The sequence below is a fragment of the Adiantum capillus-veneris genome, chromosome 3 (genome assembly GCF_014529385.1).
Source record: "Adiantum capillus-veneris isolate H3 chromosome 3, ASM1452938v2, whole genome shotgun sequence".
NCBI lineage: Eukaryota > Viridiplantae > Streptophyta > Polypodiopsida > Polypodiales > Pteridaceae > Adiantum > Adiantum capillus-veneris.
Genome location: NC_140933.1, coordinates 157,855,587 through 157,874,632, shown reverse-complemented (window position 1 = coordinate 157,874,632; position 19,046 = coordinate 157,855,587). Strand labels below are relative to the sequence as shown.

General features: G+C 42.1%; 1 protein-coding gene across 3 annotated transcripts in view; it reads left to right on the top strand.

The window, feature by feature from the left end:
- LOC147462045 (putative sugar phosphate/phosphate translocator At3g17430) overlaps nucleotides 1-12,759 on the top strand; it is a 77,329-nt gene extending 64,570 nt beyond the window's left edge. For all 3 annotated transcript variants that reach the window (XM_086509497.1, XM_086509496.1, XM_086509498.1), the window contains 3 exons: nucleotides 11,501-11,772; nucleotides 11,856-11,959; nucleotides 12,232-12,759. In XM_086509497.1, the coding sequence (XP_086365623.1) occupies nucleotides 11,501-11,772; nucleotides 11,856-11,959; nucleotides 12,232-12,372 (517 nt within the window). In that variant the 3' untranslated portion in view covers nucleotides 12,373-12,759. The remainder of the gene's footprint in view (nucleotides 1-11,500; nucleotides 11,773-11,855; nucleotides 11,960-12,231) is intronic.
- Nucleotides 12,760-19,046: the final 6,287 nt, after the last annotated feature.

Here is a 19,046-nt window from a genome sequence, read left to right as displayed (position 1 = left end):
AGTGAGAAAAAACTGAGATTTTTTAGCTGCAATGTACAACTGATACTCATCCAAACGGGTTAATACCCTGTTGACATCCTTTTCATGTTGTTTCCACGATGCAAAAAAAATGAGAATATCATCAAGAAAGATGAATACACATACACCAACCATATCGCCAAAACAGCGTACCATGAGACGGTTAAATGTACCCACGACACTTGTCAATCCAAAAGGCATGACTACATACTCCCATTGCCCTCGCTCTGTGCGAAAAGCGGTCTTGAAGATGTCGCCTTTGAATACCCTTACCTGATGGTATCCACTCTTGAGATCGACCTTATTGAATACCTTTGCCCATTGAGCCTATCGATGATATACTCAATGCGAGCATCGTAAACTTGTTCTTGACAGTCATCTTGTTCAATGCTTTGTAATCAACACACAAATGAGACGAACCATTCTTCTTGCGGATAAACAAAATAGGAGCAACAAAAGGACTTACATTGGGACGTATGAATCCTCGGGCCACCAACTCCGTGAGTTGCCGTTCTAACTCTTCTTCCTGAGTCTTGTTTAAACGGTAGGGAGCCTTACTGACAGGCCGTCTCTCCTCCGTGAGCTCGATGCGATGGTCTTGCAACCGCTGGGGTGCAAGATCATCTTGCAAAAAGAGATGCTTAAACTTGGTAAACAAAGCTTGTCTGGAGCTTGAATGCTTTGGGTAACTAGAACGGCATAGATGAATGTCGCTTGTGCTGCTCGCCGTAATTCATGCTTTATCTGTACATTAGAAATTTGAGGCAAAGACTGCAAACCCTCCTCAGAACGAATGATCATGGGACGTCTGAGAGGTACTTTGAGACGACTATATCAGGTTTCATGTGGAAGTCTTCGATCCCGTGGATCTACAACAAGGCGGTAGCGATTGCTCTCCCACAGGAGATGAAGCACAACAAGGGAAAGCCTAAGGAGAACAAGTCGTCTCAAAGTATCAGACTTCTTAGAACCAAATCCAACCAAGAGCCATGCTTCAATGGTTAAGCTTGCCATCTTCTCCATCTTCATTACTACGCTATTATGCTATGCTAAGCAAGAAGTGTCACATGACGGGCACCACGTGCGAATAGAAAAGAACAGACTGAACAGACTTTTAGCACTTCAATAATAATTGAACTGAGAGAGAGAGAGAGAGAGAGAGAGAGAGAGAGAGAGAGAGAGAGAGAGAGAGAGAGAGAGAGAGAGAGAGAGAGAGAGACGACACGCGACACGGAGTGGCGGAATTCCACCCCAGAGAGTATTGGCTCCAAACCTTGGCGCCCCTTTCAGTATTTCTTTATATTGCATCAATACAGTACAAGCCGGTACTCCAGACTGTGCACCTTCTCTAGGAAGCATGCCAAAGAATGAGCCCATGGCCTCATATTTAAAGGCCCTAGGCCCCAAAAGCAGTTTATAGTGAAAAGCCTTCAAACTCAAAAGTATCTGGTCCAAAAGCAATGCTCAAAAGCTGCCAGCGTAAATCACGGAATTTCGTAGAATTGCCATGTCAGCATTCAGCGCAAAATGCGAAAACCCGTACAACCTAACGTAATTTTTGGAAAAATACCACGTCATCAGTTTGCGCAAGTCTTTTGTGTGTGTGTGAGAGTCGAGCTTTGAGTTTGCGCACGTCTTTTGTATGTTTGTGAGAGTCCAGCTTTATGTCACTTGGGGCCCCATCGGGGTCCCCATAAGTTGATAGGACTTCTTCTTTTGTTACTTGTCCTTCTTAAGGTTTAGGCCCCTCGGTCGGCATCTGTAAGTTGGCTCCATTCTTCAGGGCTTCGACACATCAGCAGTTTGTGACAAGAAGAGTGATGATAAGTGAGGAACTATTTCTTTCTCATTTGAATGTTTCTTCTTCCTCTTCCCTACCCTCATTCCCTGCTAGCTCTCTACCTTTGAAGGTGTTTGAGGTCTTGGGACTGAGGCCGGGGACAAGTTAATGCTTTCATTTAACTAAATTACAGGCATAATTGTGATACATGAAGCTCTCTATCTTCATTGCACCATCAAGGTCTCAAGGAACACAAAGCTTGTATTGTATCAAGTCTCTTTTTATGGGAGAAATTATAATACAAAAGCCTTTTGGAGGGGAGGCTGGCTCCACATAAATCCGGTCCTCTATTGTTGTCAAGTTCTCTAATTCTCTCTCTTGCAAAAGTATTGTTTATGCCAAGTTAATTAAGTATGATGGTTATGTTGCTACTGCTAATTAAGATCACCTTCTATGATCTCAAAGTAGTCTCATAAAAGTGCTCACTATAGTTCTCTTAATTCGGCTATTCTCAATGTACATAGGCCATTTCCATTATAAAATGCTTGATTTTGACAAACGTCCAAGCTACCTAGTTCTTAATACATCAAAGCTCTACAAATTTTAAAACCGATCTAAATGCCAATCGATCGAGTTGAATACTTGAGTATCTTCAGAGGGTTGATCAAAACTCTGATCTTCAACGCTAAAGATCTTTTGAAAAATATATAGAGTTTGGAGTCTTCTTTGCAATGAAATAAACTTGAACTTGGTGCTATGCTACCTATTGTGTAGTTGGAAAGACACTTGGAAATTGGTTGAATTGGTTACACATATCTTAATGACATGATAGCTTCTCCAAGTGCCTAATTAATCTTATCATCATATTTTGTCATTTTGCATTATGTCTCTGCTTTTTAATGCATGCTTTGGTGACTACATTAGAGAAGGTTTGTTTTGATACTCACGAATCCTACCCATACCCATGGTGGATACACCAGGTAGTAAGTGATTCTTATGGCATCTGTGCGTGCGTGCCTTTAAAAGGACTAAAAGCTTGTAGCCATGTGGCCATTTGCATTTATCTAATCAGCTACCATTGCTTGTTATCATATAAAATTGATTTTTTTAATAAAAAAATCCTCTCCTTTTTCATTAGCAAAAAGGGGAGGCATCACTAAGGCCTCACCCTTTTGGGACAAGCCAAAAAGAGACCTTAGGCCCTCACTCTACAGAGCATCGGGACGTAGAGTCTGAGAGCAAAGGACCCTCGGGAGTTGTACCTTGTTGAGATCAATAAATAAAGAAATACCAAAAGGGGCGCCAATCTTTGGAGCAATGCTTCTGGACGCGGCTTCGTCGTGCCGTGTGAACTCTGTGTGTGTGTGTGTGTGTGTGTGTGTGTGTGTCTTGGGATAGTTTCCTACAACGTTAAAGTTCTCTTCTTTTTCTTCTCTCTCTCTCTCTCTCTCTCTCTCTCTCTCTCTCTCTCTATTAAACTTCAGTGGTTTTGAAGTTTTTGTTCGTGTGTTGCTATTGATTTCTCGCTTGGAGTGTCCAAGCTTGTTACATCCGCATCCTTATTTGGGGTAATCATCAGGAAATGTACAGCCAAGGGGTTTCACAGACCCTTGGATTTTACTAGTTGCTATAGGAGGTTTTTACAGTGGATGCCTTATATCAGCCTGATACACAGCACTGGACTTTGTGGTTTTCGCTGTCACAAATTGGTGACATGGCAGCCATTGTACACCCACACACCTCTAGCATGGATAGCCCCAATCCGGGAATGCTGATGTGGCAGAATGCTGACGCGGCTGGCTGCACGGCAGCACTGACACGTGGCAGCTATATGGACCCTTGCGTTTTGCGGCGGAATTTGCGGAAGCAACAGGCTGCGGCAGTTTCTGCTTTTTGGCAGATTTTGGCCTTGCTTTTTATTCTACGCACAAGATGGGAGAGAGGGAGAACTCTTTTTCTTTATTTTTAGGTTCAAGAGAGAGAGAGGGAGCTTGAGAGAAAAAAAAAGAACCAGCTTTTGCTTTATTTTTGAAAGCTTTTGATTTTCAGCTTTTGAGCTCTGCTTTTAGCACCCCTTGTAATCTATAAATAAGTGGGTAGGCCACTCACAACTCAGAGCATCTGGACACAGAGTCTGAGTGTGAGCGCTTGCCTGCACTCTTGTACTTTGAACTCAGATTAATTCAAAAACAAATACCGAAAGGGACGCCAGCCTTTGGGGCCAATAACTCTAGGCACGGAATTCTGTCGGGCCAGTGTCGAATAAATTGTGAACTGTTTTGAAGTGGTTATTTGGTGCTGTCGCGGTAGATTCTTGACTTGGAGTGTCCAAGTCTGTTACAAATGTATCAGAGCACGGCCGATTTCTCTTCTATGGGAAATCCGATCCCAATTTTTTTTTTCCTGCGGCACCTATGGCTTCAGGCAAGGATCAGTCGACTCCCTCTGCATCCGGAGATGCGGGAAGGGATCACAACGAAGATTTAGGCAAGGAGTATGGCCCGGCTTGGCCTACTCAGGTGGAGCGTCGAGAGATGGAGCGTCAACGATTGATCTGCGATGCAGCAAAGATGATGCTTAATTTTGCCAAGGACCCGAAAATGGCAAAATATATGAGCAAGATCTCTTTGGAGGAAGTGCATATGTAGTGGCAGAAAACCACAGAACCACCCCGAAAACCCGCTCTCATGAAACCTCCGACTTCCAAGAAGTATACTGAGAAAGAATTAGAAGAGGTGGTTGATGCAAGAATTGCTCAGCTTTTTGACGCACAGAACAAAGCTGAAAAGCACGGCAAAAAGCAGAAGAAAGGCACTGACTTCCCGGGCTTTCTGGGTCGTCAGTCGATATTTGAAAAGGCAAAGAAACAGAAGAAGCAAGTTTGATTTGAAGGAGTATCCAATTCTTCTTCTTTTTCTTCTTCTGATAGTTCTTCTAGCTCATCTGACTCGAGCGAAGAAGACCAAAAAGTCAAAAAGCGAAGCAAGAAGCAACACTTCGGAAAGGGCAAGAGAAAAGACAAAGAAGTCTAAATCTCGCCCCATGAGTGACAGTTCTACAGAGGACTCGTCTACAGACAGTTCAGACTTTGACGACAACAACTTTTATGCAAAGAAGAAGAATTTTTTATAAAGCCAACCAGTATGACTTTCTGGAAGACAAAAGCAAGAAAGTTCGAGAGTTTAAGGAAGGTGGACAGTCAGTTAAATTTGACATGTTTCCTGGTTATAGAGATGCTTCGAAGGCTTTGTCTTTTGGACAGCAGTTTGACATCGCTTTCGCGGGAGGGCGTTACTCAGAGCACTCTAAGATTCGGAGAGCCGCCTCTTATTTTAAGGGGAATGCTCGAACTTGGTGGTCCACGCTTCTATTACACAAGGCTGCGCCAGTTAAATGGCTGAAATTCAAGAGGTTTTTTATTTCTTCTTAACTGACTCGAGAGTATGAACGCGATATACGAACTGCTTGGAACCATCTTCGGATGACGAAGAAGGATACAGTGGACGCTTATTGCGAGAGATTCTGGAGCTCTTTTCTACCCGCCTCTTCATTGAGCGGTTTACCTTGTGTCTTTCTACATAGATCTGAGATCAGTGCTTGGAATAGAAGTCAGCTTCCATTCAGGAGTTGATGAGTCATACAAAACGGGGTTTTACCGTTCACTCTGGTAGTCTGACCTACCCCACATATGAGATCATGACACAAAGAGTCGAACAGACTTCGCAAAATGAAAGTAGAAAGAGAAAGAGCAACCCAGAACAAAAAGATCAGGATGCACGACCCAAGCTTACTCCTCAAGAGAGGGCTCTCTACATAAAGGAGAGGAAGTGCTCTTTCTCACAAATCTGTGTTGTCAATTCCGGCCTTGAGAACAATCGGCTCTCGTAGGCAATGACATTGGCCTTCTTGCATTAAGACTGCATCCAGACTACGACCACAAGTATCACAATATATTTCAAACGACTTCTGCAAGTCCGGCAAAGTCAAAACTGGTCCCGTAGTCAATCTCTCTTTCAAAGTCTTAAAGGCAGTCACCTCTGTGGGTCCCCACGAGAAAGGGAGTCATTTCTGTGTCAAGATATGCAAAGGGGAAGCAACCTCTCAAACTTTCGAATGAACCGCCTATAGTACGAACACAATCTCAAGAAGCTTCCAACTTCATGGACATTGTTCAAATCGGGCCAATCACGGATAGTCTCTATCTTGGCCGGATCCATGTACACTCTTGCTGCTGAGATAATGTGTCCCAAAACGTGTATCTCTGGTAGGAAAAATTCACTTTTCTTCGCATTAATCACTAACTTGTGATCTCTAAATGCCTGAAAGACCTGAAGGAGATGATCTCTATGTTCTGCCTCATTCTTGGAGAAAACAATGATATCATCAAAGAAAGTGCCAATAAATAGCTTGTACTCTCGAAAAATCATGTCCATCATCTGGTTAAATGTTGCAGGAGCATTGGTTAAGCCAAAAGGCATAACCAAAAACTCAAATAACCCAAAAGTTGTCCGAAAGGCTGTCTTGTAGACGTCTCCCTGTGCTATTCGGATCCGATGATATTCACTCTTCAAATCAATCTTGCTAAAACACGAAGATCCCTGTGGATCGGTCGAGTATATCATCGATCCTAGGAATCGGAAATTTGTTCTTGATGTTGATTTTGTTGAGAGCTCTATAATCGATGCACATTCTCCAAGATCTGTCTTTTTTCAAAATCAACAATGCAGGAGAGCAATACGGTGAAGTACTAGGCTGGACAAGACCCTTTTTCAAGAGGTCTTTCACTTGGTTCATAATCTCTTTGTTCTGGGCTCGTCTCACATGGTAAGGTGGCCGATTTGGTGGTGTGCTTCCTAGGATAAGATCAATAGTATGATCTTCAGGATGAGCAGGTGGCAACACGCCTGGCTGGCCCTCTGAAAAGCAATCGGCATGAGTGTGGAGAAAATCTTGGCGTTCTTTTGTTCTGGACAAAAACATATTCGACCTTTATCCATCGTTCAGTTCTCTCCCAAAAAAAGTGAGTAAAGAAACTGAAGTTCATCAAGTACAATCTCTGAGCCCTTCATTTGTCAAAGTCGCTTTCTCGGCCCGATAGTCAACCACGGCTTTGTTGTTGTGGTACCAAGGGATTTCGAGTAGAACGTCACAACCTTCCAAGGCAAATACGTAAAACTGCTCGTGCCCTAAGCACCCCTGTCATTGTAAACGAAGTTTGCCAATGCTCGGTGTAATGGCAACATCCCATTCGGGTGCCACTCGAACTACCTCCGCCTGTGGCCTTAGCCTATCGGACGTTATTCCAAATCGAGCCGCCAATCCAAAAGAAGTTGGCCTTGGCTCCTTCAAAAGAGCTTCCTGTTCTTTCCTTTTGCCCAAAAAGCGACAAAGTTTGTACTTTCATTCATTTGATTCGGTTCAGGCTCCACGCAATGTGGTACCAGTTGTGGTTTTTATCTGCCTTTTCTGCCACGTTCCTCAGCTGCTTTGGAACTTTCTGGCCTTTCTTCATCCTGTTCATTCGGTGCCTTTTTGTTATGGCACTTCGTGGAGATATGTCCAGTTTCCCCGTACATGCTCTTATTTAGTGGCGACATTACCTACTCGAAGCCGATTTTACGGTTTTCATAGATGATGGTAGTTTACGCTACGTCTTGTCACGGAAGCAGCTATCGGAAAAAGCAGATGCGGTGGGCAAACATCTTGTCACGGTTTACTTTCGGATTGTCCATGTGCAGGGACAGAAGAAATTGGTAGCAAATACTTTGTCCCGAAAGCCGTTGGTTCTGGCTATTTCCGCGATACATCATAGAAACTTCGAGGATATGGTCGGTCAGTACACCACAGATACAGATTTTGTAGATGTATTCAGTTGAATACAGAAAGGGGAGATGGTAGTGGACTATTCCATTCGGGATAGCTACTTGATGAAGAAAACCATGTTGTGCGTTACACAGCCGTTGAGGAAAAGGTTCTAACAGAATGCCACTGTCCGCCTTTTACGGGTCACCGCGGCATGGCTACCACCTTGAAAGGGGTAGAGAGATACTTCTATTGGCCAAGACTCAAGAAGGATGTGGACGAGTTTGTGCGCAATTGCTTGGTATGCCAGAAGGTCAAGTTTGACAGGCATAAAGCATAGGGATTGTTACAGCCTTTTTACCCATACCCACCCGCCCCTGGGAAAGTATTGCAATGGATTTCATCTCCCGAGAACACCGCGTAGGCACGACTGTTTATTGCCCAGGTCTTCAGATTACATGGCATGCCTGAGACTTGTCTTCGACAGGACCCCAGGTTCACGAGTTTGTTTTGGACGGCTATTTGGGAGAACATAGGCACGCGGTTGCAGTTCTCTCTCGAGTCTCCACTCGCAGACTGACAGGCAATCAGAGATTGCTAATTCAGTAGTATTGGATTTGTTGAAGTCTTCTTTGTTGGATCAGAAGACTACTTGGGAAAGGTTTTTACCTTTGGTGGAATATGCCTACAGTAACACGAGTAAATCTTTGTTGGGGAAGGTGCCATTTGAGATTCTTGAATTTGCTACGAAGGTTCCATCCTTCCTTAGCACGAAAGATAAGATTTTTCTTTGAAGCCGACCAGTTCACGAGGGACTTGGTCCAGGAGGCTTTGCAAAAATTTCAAGAAAGACAGAAAAAGGGAGTAGATTGCCATTGTTGCGATTTGAAATTAAAGGAGAATGATTGGGTGCTCTCACATCATGGGAAGGCACTCCCGAGAAAGAAAAAAAGGGAAAAGAGCGGCTTCTTTGAAAGCTTAGCATGAGATAGTGTGGACCTTTCCAAATTTTCCGAAAAGATAAATGATATCTCCTTTGGACTGAAGCTGCCAGAATACTTGCAGGATTCACAATGTTTTTCATGTGAGTCTCTTAAAGCCTTTTGAAGGCGATGTGCCCGATGATGGGAAGCTAGATGTGCAAGCGGAATTGGACGAAAACGAGCAGATACTCGTTCCAGAACAGAAATTGGCACAGAAAGAAAGAAAGAAGGTAAAGCGAACTGACGGTTCTTGGTTAACTTCAAGACCTACTTCGCAATGATGCGAAGCGAATGGAGGAAGACCTAGCAGATATTCCTGGGAATGTGAATCTTTACCTTGAAACTTTTGGTTTAGCATAGTCTACTCCAAATGGAACCCAGAATTCAGCCTAGCCGGAGATATGGTACAGTGGGTTTGCACAAGAGGGGAGTTACTCAACTCCTTTGTCAACAGATGCCTCGATTTTTGAATACTAGAGTCAGTGATGTCTCTTTGAGCTTCAGGGATACTGAGAGCGGACAGTATTCTGCTGGATGACTTTATGAAATGGAACTCCTGAATATGAAAGTGATTTGTTCTTGACTTGTTTTTAAGTGCAAGAACTAATAGACGAAATGACTACAGCATTTTGGTTTGAATGATCTCGAATAGACATGGTTGCAATAGGGGTTAGTCAATCGGGCATCTAGGAGGTCCTGAATGGATCTAGATGCGATTGCTAACAGCATTGCCGATAAATCATGGTCTAAGATCTGAAAGAATGTTGAATGTCATGTGATGTCGTGTGATGTCGTGTGATGTGACTGTCGATTGGTACATGTGCTAGATGTGTGTTCCTAGTGCGTAGGTAGTAACAACCAATGTTTGCTAAGGTAGGTAATGGCTTTTGTCTGTTTTGCAGGCGTAATCGAGGGCGATTACAATGCTTTCAAGAGGGAGGTATGTCACAAATTGGTGACGTGGCAGCCAGTGTACACCCACACACCTCCAGCATGGACAGCCCCAATCCCGGAATGTTGATGTGGCAGAATGCTGACGTGGCTGGCTGTACGGCAACATTGACACGCGGGTACAGACCCCCGTGTTTTGCGGCGGAAAATTTGCGGAAGCAATAGGCTGCGGCAGTTTCTGCTTTTTGGCAGCTTTTGGCCTTGTTTTTTATTCTACGCAAGAGATGGGAGAACTCTTTTGCTTTATTTTTAGGCACGAGAGAGAGAGAGAGAGAGAGAGAGAGAGAGAGAGAGAGAGAGAGAGAGAGAGAGAGAGAGAGAGAGAGAGAGAGAGCGAGCTTGAGAGAGAAAAAAAAAGAACCAGCTTTTGCTTTATTTTGAAAGCTTTTGATTTTCAGCTTTTGGGCTCTGCTTTTAGCACCCCTTGTAATCTATAAATAAGTGGGTAGGCCACTCACAATTCAGAGCATCTGGACGCATAGTCTGAGTGAGAGCACTTGCCCGTACTCTTGTACTTTGAACTCATATTAATTCAAAAAGAAGTACCGAAAGGGGCGCCAGTCTTTGGGGCGAATAACTCTAGGCACGGAACTCCGCCGGGCCGGTGTCGAATAAATTGTGAACTATGAATTGTTTTCGAAGTGGTTATTTGGTGCTGTCGCGGTAGATTCTTGACTTGGAGTGTCCAAGTTTGTTACATTCGCTACAGTGCCCGAGGTGAAAAGAGCTTTTTGCAGATTTGTTTAGACTTGATCACTATCCAGATAGCTACTTTTCACCACCTGGTTAGAGTATCTTTATCCCTAGATGGACCCTATGGTTTGTTATGGAATTTTCCCCCATGATTCTAATGTACATCTTTCAAGGTTTGTCTCATATTTCTTATATATGGATCGATGGTGGTTTGTATATGTAATGTGAGGGTCCAAGCCCTACTCTTGAGAGAGAGAGAGAGAGAGAGAGAGAGAGAGAGAGAGAGAGAGTAATTTTAAATTATTAAATACATCCTTCTCACTTCCTCTTTAACGAAGAGAATCTCCAGCAGATTTCACCTTCAAACAAATATCCCAACATTGAGCACTTCCACCTCTTTTAATTTAAGTATCATGTGATGAGTATCTTCCATCTCTTGCAACCAATCAAAAAATTGAACATTAAAAAAAAAAAATTCCTCTCCTTTTTCACTAGCAAAAAGGGAAGTCATTACCAAGGCCTCACCCCGTTGGGACATGCCAAAAAGAGCCCTTTGGGCCTCACTCTACAGAGCATCTGGACGCAGAGTCTGAGAGCCGAGGACCCTCGAGAGTTGTACCCTGTTAAGATCAGTAAAGAAAGAACAATCGAAAGGGGCGCCGATCTTTGGGGCCAATGCTTCTCGGCGCGGAACTCCGTTGTGCCATGTCGACTCTCTCTCTCTCTCTCTCTCTCTCTCTCTCAAAGGTTCAGTGATTTTGAAGTTTCTGTTCGTGTGTTGCTATTGATTCCTCGCTTGGAGTGTCCAAGCTTGTACATCCGCATCCTTATTTGAATTTTGGGGTAATCATCAAGAAATGTTAAGAGTGGAGGCGGATGCACAGCCAAGGGATTTCATAGTCCCTTGGCTTTTGTGAGCTGCTACAGGAGGTTTTTACAATCAATGCCTTATATCAGGCAGATACACAGCATGGACTTCGTGGTTTTCGCTACATTCCCTAGGTGGACAGAGCTTTGGGCAGATTTGTGTAGACTTGATCACTATCCAGATAGCTACTTTTCACCACCTGGTTAGTGTATCTTTATCCCGAGATGGACCCTATGGTTTGTTACGGGATTTTTCCCCATGATTCTAATGTACATCTTTTAGGGTTTTTCCCATATTTCTTATATTATGGACCGATGGTTGATTTTTTTGTAATGTGAGGGTCAAAAGCCTCACTTTTGAGAGAGAGAGAGAGAGAGAGAGCTCACAAGTTTTCCTTTTTTGCAGCTTCTTATTTCTATTCATGCCATGGTTTTACCTTGAGAAGCCTGTAATGGAGGAGCAAAAAATGAAGATCACATTCAATTTCTGGATTTTCTTCAGCAATGCGCTTTGTGCCCTAGCTCTGAATATATCGGTGTTTTTAGTCATAGGCCGAACAGGGGCCATAACCGTAAGAGTGGCTGGTGTGCTGAAAGACTGGATATTGATTGCCCTTTCGACTTTGGTATTTCCAGATTCGAAGCTTACAGGCCTGAATATTATAGGCTATGCTATAGGTAAAGATGTCTTCATCTTGTTTAGAATTGATATAACCACCCTTGCAAAAACCTGAATTCGTTTTTTTTTTTGGAGTGTACAGCTCTTACAGGGGTTGTCACATATAATTATCTCAAGCTGAGAGAATCTCATGCCAGCCAATTGCCTTCTGAGGCGATTCCAGAGAAGTTGAAAGCTCTACTGAAAGTGAGCAATCATGGTTTTTGTAACTAATGATCTATCTCCTTTGATTAGATTTGTGCGTGCGTACCAGGTGCTTCATGTGTGCACTGTTGGTCATTGAGTTCTTGTGCACGCACGTGTGTGAAGGGTGGGGTGGTGATGGTTTAGTGCACTTGTGTGCATGCTTTTATGTTTCAAATGTCGTTTTAGGTGCCTTTTTATATGTATATTAACATATTTCCATTAATTTGTATAGATTTTTTAAATTAAAAAACCCCTCGTGTGGATGATCACAGGAGAAAAAGCTTGAGAAGAAGTCGTCGGAGAATAATGGAAATTTCGTGGAGGGGGGTGGAGCAAGTGTAACAGGAGATGAAGAAGCTCCTCTCATTTCTCGACTGTCTCATGTAGCAGGACGCACAAATAGCAATCAATAACCTGTGGGCTATGTGCTTGTACCTACCCATTCCTTCAGGAAGCTAAATTCCGGCTGTCAATGATTTGTGGAAGTCTACATGTTCAGCTTGTAGGAAGTTCCCACCACAATATGCAGGGAACTCACAGCATTCAATTTTTTCCACGCAGCTATTCTTTGCTTATTATCAAGCCCTCCATATTTTTCACCTTGCCAAGAGAGCAGAGAGGCTGTGGCTCTCTCACATGCATGGCTCTCCATGAGGGGCTTGAAGCATGGATCATAAGGAGGGAGATTTTTTCTCCAGAGTTGAGCTAGCTTCACATATATTCACATGCGAACATTTTGCCACTTTGTAACTAATTCCACCAATCTTTATTATCAATCAAGTTACAAAATCGTCGGGTTCTGTTGTGTGTGAGCATGTTTCAGGCTTGATTTGGGAGATTAATGACACGAAACTTCCGAAGTCTCCTTGGGAAAGGAGAGGTTGCCATTTTGTCTTTGGACTGCCAGCTATGTTCCAACTATAACCTAGTCTTACAAGAGTTTTTAAGACATGGTGTAAATAAAGAGGGACGACCGACCGACCCCCCTGAGTTGTCAATGTCTGTGTGGTAGGGAAGATATCTAGCGATATATGGTGTCACTATTCCCTCTCCTGGGCTTATCCTTTGCTTGCTTAAACTGTTCCAATGATTGTCATACTCTTAAACAGGTTTTCAGGTGTCGCAAAGGGTGTGATGCACATGAGGATTGCTCATTCTGCAGTATCTCCAAATTGCACGTGGCAAGATTGGTAGCCATATCTGGTGCTCATCTTGGACACCTGGGAAGATTGGTAGCCTTATCTTATCTGTAAACCTTATGTTAAGAAGGCTCCCCTTCATTAAAAGGAGCTAAGACTTGCATTTCCTGCCACACATGAAGGTAATAGTACACGAGATTTTTGGTCAACCTCGACTTCCATGTACCTTTGCAAGTTGAAAAAAACACAACTTCGAACGTGGCTTTGTTCCCAGTACTTTCAATGGAACACATAAGTATTGTTGCATGTTTTCAGCCAAAAATATTCAAAATTTCGGAAAAATCTATGCTGGAGTACAAAAATGCCCAAAATAGCCAATAACTAGCAAATCTCTCTCTAAAATAGCCAACAACCTAACATTTCTCTAAAAATTCAGAAAGCTCACAGCCTTGCAGATAAATACTAACATGCCTCACAACTATGTCACGAACGCACATTCACATCAATCCAATGATGTCGTGTACTGTTGAATTCCAACAGAACTGATCAAAAATTTGTGTAATAATTAGCAAAAAATTTAAAACATGTCAAATTTTATTTTTTCTGTAAAAAACTGAACACTATCAAAGCACAGAGTGCAACCATAGTCTCATAGTCACATCACGAATTAGATAATTAATCAATTTGCAACTAAGTTCACAATCCAAATCGTAAGAATATACAGATTTGATGAAAAAGAGAAAATTGATATGGAATTAGAGATGTGCAAAATGTTGCTACATCATTTCTATGTGCACATATGCAACACACATCCACATTGCACACCAAATCAAGTTGCATACACTCTAAAATCCAGCGTAATTAGTAAAATAATATTAGCAAATAAGGCTCTTTTATTATATCCAATAGCTCCACTAGCTTAAGCAATCGATCTCTGACAACGACACCAATGTTGGGAGGTAGTGTGACAATAGAATCAAGGCATAGTCCTTGCATCTTCTTTTTGGTTGCATTGTAGGTATTATCTGGTCAAGTTCACATTCTTATGGGAAGTACTTGTAAGTGTATATTCCAATTTTAACGCTCGCCTTCTTTAAAAGCACCCGTAAGTTAAGGAATTCATGAATGTGAAGCCTCCAATTTTAGTTTTATATTGTAGAAGTATGACTTATTTTATTGCACTACATACATACACTCTTGCACCTGTCGCTGCCCATGGGACATGATTGTCATTGTTCACATACACACTTGCATGCACTCTCACCCACATCTCTTCCTTCTCTTATACACCTTTGTATGTACCAATCTTGCCCTCATATTACTTCACACACATTTGCAGAGAAGGTGAAGAGCCGAGAAGAAGAAGAAGTGGTATTGTGTACTCAGTGGTATTGCTTGAGTACATAGGTTAAAATGTGCCCTATAATGTGGAGTGCATGCAAGAAGTGCTATCTATTAATGCTTGAGTACAAAGGTTAAACGAGCCCTATAATGTGGAGTGCATGCAAGAAGTGCTATCTATTAATGCTTGAGCACAAAGGTTAAACGAGCCCTATAATGTCGAGTGCATGCAAGAAAATGACCTCCTAACGAGTGAAAGATATCTAAGTGTGTTCTTAGACATCACGTCCACTACCAAGTTATTTATGGTGCCATAATTGATCAATGGGACAATTTATTTTCCCTTTGATTGTGTTGGAGATTTGGTAAGTTGCTTTATGTTGGTTGTCTATCCTCAGAGCTTGTCTCCCTTCGGACATCCCTTTTTACATACTTATGACACATCGAAATAAATATGGCAATCTATCTCCTATTTGCTCACCAAGGTTAGAGAGTTTGGAATGACCTACACTAGTCAACACATCGATAGCATCAACCACAAACATAATGGAGGTGGATGTGAATGCAACCATGAAGTGTACTGATGAGTCACACAAAGCAACAATAATGTGCTTTATACCTCTGCATGTGTTTGTGTATATCTTTCGATTGGAGGGTGCCCGCAGGACACCCTGCAACCATGAAGTGTACTGATGATTCACACAAATCAAGGATAAACTTCTTTATACCTTTGCATGTGCTTGTGTGTATATTTCGATTGCAGGGTGCCCATAGGACACCAACAATGTGGATTTACAAAGGCGACGGTGCAATCAACATCTTTCTTGCAGCTAGATGGAAAACCAAGGTGGTCAATCACTAAAGGGATACCATAAAGTGCTATGTGATTGGAGAGCAATTGGTATTCAGATACTTAATTGTAAAGCAAAGCTGACAAATGGTCTTTCCCTATAGGGGTGGAAGCAAATGATGGGAGTATGGGAGACACTCTACTCTGATTTTGTTGCTCGAGTGACAATAGACCTTCAAATATGTCTCCATGATGATGCAGTGCATGACATCTCTATCAAAGAGACAACTGACACCTCAATTATCTTTGCAAGTATCATAACCTGCGATATGTATTGCTTGAGCAATACCTCTTTGTTGTCAATGACAAAGTTTATTATATAAAGAAAGGGGCTTTTTTGTGAGGACATCACATTCCCGAAAAGTATTACTGTAAAAGTTTGTAGCTGACCTGAATTCCACCTTCTCATCTCTATGTATATTTGATCACTTTCAAATTTTTGTGAAGTATTTAAATTTATAGTAAAATTTTGAGTGAAATTGTTGGTTAACTTTTAAGAGTAGAGACTAAGAATATTGCAATTGAGCCTTGCAATATTTAAGAGTAGAGAGTAAGAATATTGCAATTGAGCCTTGCAAGAATTTGGAAGTGTTCAACTTTAGTGATTATGATTGTCAAATAAGTGAGATGGTTTCTTGTATTGTTTTGTCCCCAAAATTTGTTTCAATTTTAAGTTTTTGGCTTTGTTTTTAGATTTCTAAAAGTGACTTTGAGTATATAAGTTACATTTTATTTCTCACTCTCATCAAACTCTTACCCTAAGCTCTCTTTACTACTTCCTTGCACACATACACATGTCAACGCCGTGTGTGCTCTCCTCACTCAGCTTCGTAATGTGGGAATTGAAATTGAGGAGATTCACTAGCGCCTGTGTTCAAGGGCTCTATTGACATGGAGGCCACAACAAACTTGCATGTAAGACATTCAAAGTGTTTGTAGAGTACATGGATGAGCACGGTTCAAAATGTGCAATTGGGTTTGAGGGACCTGACATGGTGTAGTTATTGATCGATTTACTAAAACATGTTCAACAAGAACTTTTCCTTTTTCCTTGTGAGGTTTGTGAAAGGCCTTATCAAAAGGAACTACATGACAGAGGATGAGGATGCCTCATAACCATGGGCATAGGGCGTATAGGTCTCCAATTCCTCAATTCGGACATGGTTCTGGATTCGCTTGTGCCTGAGGGCACAAAGAAGGAAAAAAACAAAAAAAAGGCAAGTAACAAGGGCCTTGCAACCATCATGGAGGAGGAAAATGAAGAGATTGAAGAGCTAAGTGAGGAGATAGAGGCATCCATGACGCTTGTTGGTCTGACAGACATTGTCTCTTTTGAGGAGGAAGATCAAATGGTAGTGATAGAGGACATAATGGAGGAAGTTTTGGCATTCCTATTACTCACTTTGCATGTAGTGGTGGTGATGGGTCGTCAACTTCTTTTCTTCGACGACATTACAAAGACGCTTGGACTCAAAGAGGGCGAGTCACTCTCACTCTAGCCATGGATGCGAGCATTAAGAATCAAGGTAGAAATGAAGCCCCCACACAATTTGAAATTTACTTTGAAGGTTAATCTCCCATTGGACGACTCTTCTATCTCCTGTCTTCTATCTTGTTGTGTTTTGTGTGTTCTGTCTAGCTTCATTGTGCACTTATATTATTATCAAGTTAGGAATGTGGTTTGTACAAACATTGGCAAGGGAAAGTAGGGCGAGATATGGCGCGTCGATCACTATGATTGAATTTAGGTGCTAGGGAGATAAGGGGACCAATTTTTTTTACATTGAGAAATGGGGGCCCATGCGGCAAGGATAAGGGGCCGAGAGGCGGCGTGGCGCTTGGCGAGGTTGAGCGGTACAAAAATCCCCCTATGTGCCACGGTGCAGCAGGAAAAAAATTGACTTTGTAGAAGAGAAGATATAGAAAAAGGCCAATAAATGATGATGTGGTTGGCTGTACAATTGTGAAGTTGCATGCTTATAAAATGTGGCAGAAATTTTGAATAGCCGTACAACTAGGTGACATGATAGATTTTATGCCCCTGTAAACTCAAGTTGGGCGATACAACTTTGGTAGTTGCTTTTGCTAACATCAGCTTTTTGTATTCATTGCTTTTAGGATAGGGGCCTTTATAAGTGAGCCTAGTGAGTCACATTTGTAGATTAGCTTGGAAATTGAATCCCAAAGTAATGCCCCTACAACTGTGAATCATCAATAGAAAAGTACATAAAGGGTGCTACATTTTGGGAGTCAAAATTCCTCTTCGGGTGCACGTGGTGCACAAGGAATTTTCTTTTGGGATAATCGGGTTTATGCTCTTTTGATATTTATGTATCTCTTGTAGGGCCCTCTGCTACTCTTGCTCTGCTTGCTCCTTCTTTCTTTTTTATTATGCTCTCTTAATTTTCTTTCCTTTCACCTTCTTTGACTCGGGATCACTAAGAATGAGCTTCCTCACCCTTTGCATCATGCATGGTCACTTTTTTGTGGTGGATTCTGTTGTTGCCTATGTTGCATGTTGGGTTGCTTGTGGCACCGGCTCTGCATTTAGAAGAGGGCCATCATGCTCTTCTTTCTCTTTTCTCCTCTTTGCTCCCCAGGTCTTCTTTCTTCCTCCTCCCTCTCCCTCTAGATTTAGAGCTGCTCTTCTATTTGAAGTACATTAGGGGGAGGGGGGGTGGGAATCCAAAAAGGGCATTCATGTGGCATGCATCAAGGATGGGAGATTACCCAAAAAACATTTACAAGGGAATGAATTGTTGGTATTGGGTGGAGGTTGCGGGTTTTCATGGGTAGAATCAAGATATGGGGGAGGTTGTGGATCTTTGGATATAGGTTCTACAATTAACAAAGGTTGTGGGGCTTCAAGGGCTTGTTCTAGAAAGAGGTGGAAGCTACAGGTTCTCAATGGTGGATTCCACTTGAGGGGGAGGCTACGGGTTCTCTATGGTGGATTCCACTTGAGATGGAGGTTGTGCATCACCGGTGGATTCAACATGACGTGGAGAGAAAGAAGATGCTTCACTTTACTACCAACCATAAAAATTTTCTTGGGTTTATCTTTTGTTCTTTTTTGATGTTTTCTTGTCCTTTGTGAGCTCAACCACACTGCCATGGAGATTGACAAATGATAGAATTCCTTTAAGTTCTCTTATGATCTCTTCCTTTCTTTTTTATAGGCTCCATAGTCCAAGCATATTTGATGTGGAGCATTAGCCACCAATTAAGAGTTCTTAAACATGCATGAAGGGTGTACACATATACATTGGCTAGTGAAATGTGTAAAATAGGATTCCAATTTGGATCTTCCATGCTTCAATTAAAGGGTACACTTTGATCACAACTAAGGATGCCTTGAAACCATCGTTATAGTGCTTTATTCACAATTTACATAGTGGGTGCACCTTTCACTAAGTTGACTCTACCTTTGCCACCCTTTGTCCTGTTAGCCCTTGTACGCGTGTCTTAAGTGGTTGTTGACACTTTACTATGGCAGTAATAAATATATGGCAGGAGGATTATAGAACCTTGTTTACACCTTAACATACACTTTAGAGTTTTCAAGTCTCCAGCCAAATGTCACTCAACTAGAACATACAATGTTTGCCCTTCCTGTTGTGAAACAACATCAAAAAGTAGAGTGTGATTGAAGTATCTTCTTTAGGACTCATGTGTCTTATGTAGGAGATAAAATTTTCTAGCCACCAAATATTTTTCTCCAATTGAATCCCAAAACACGTGTTTTCCTTCTTATTGG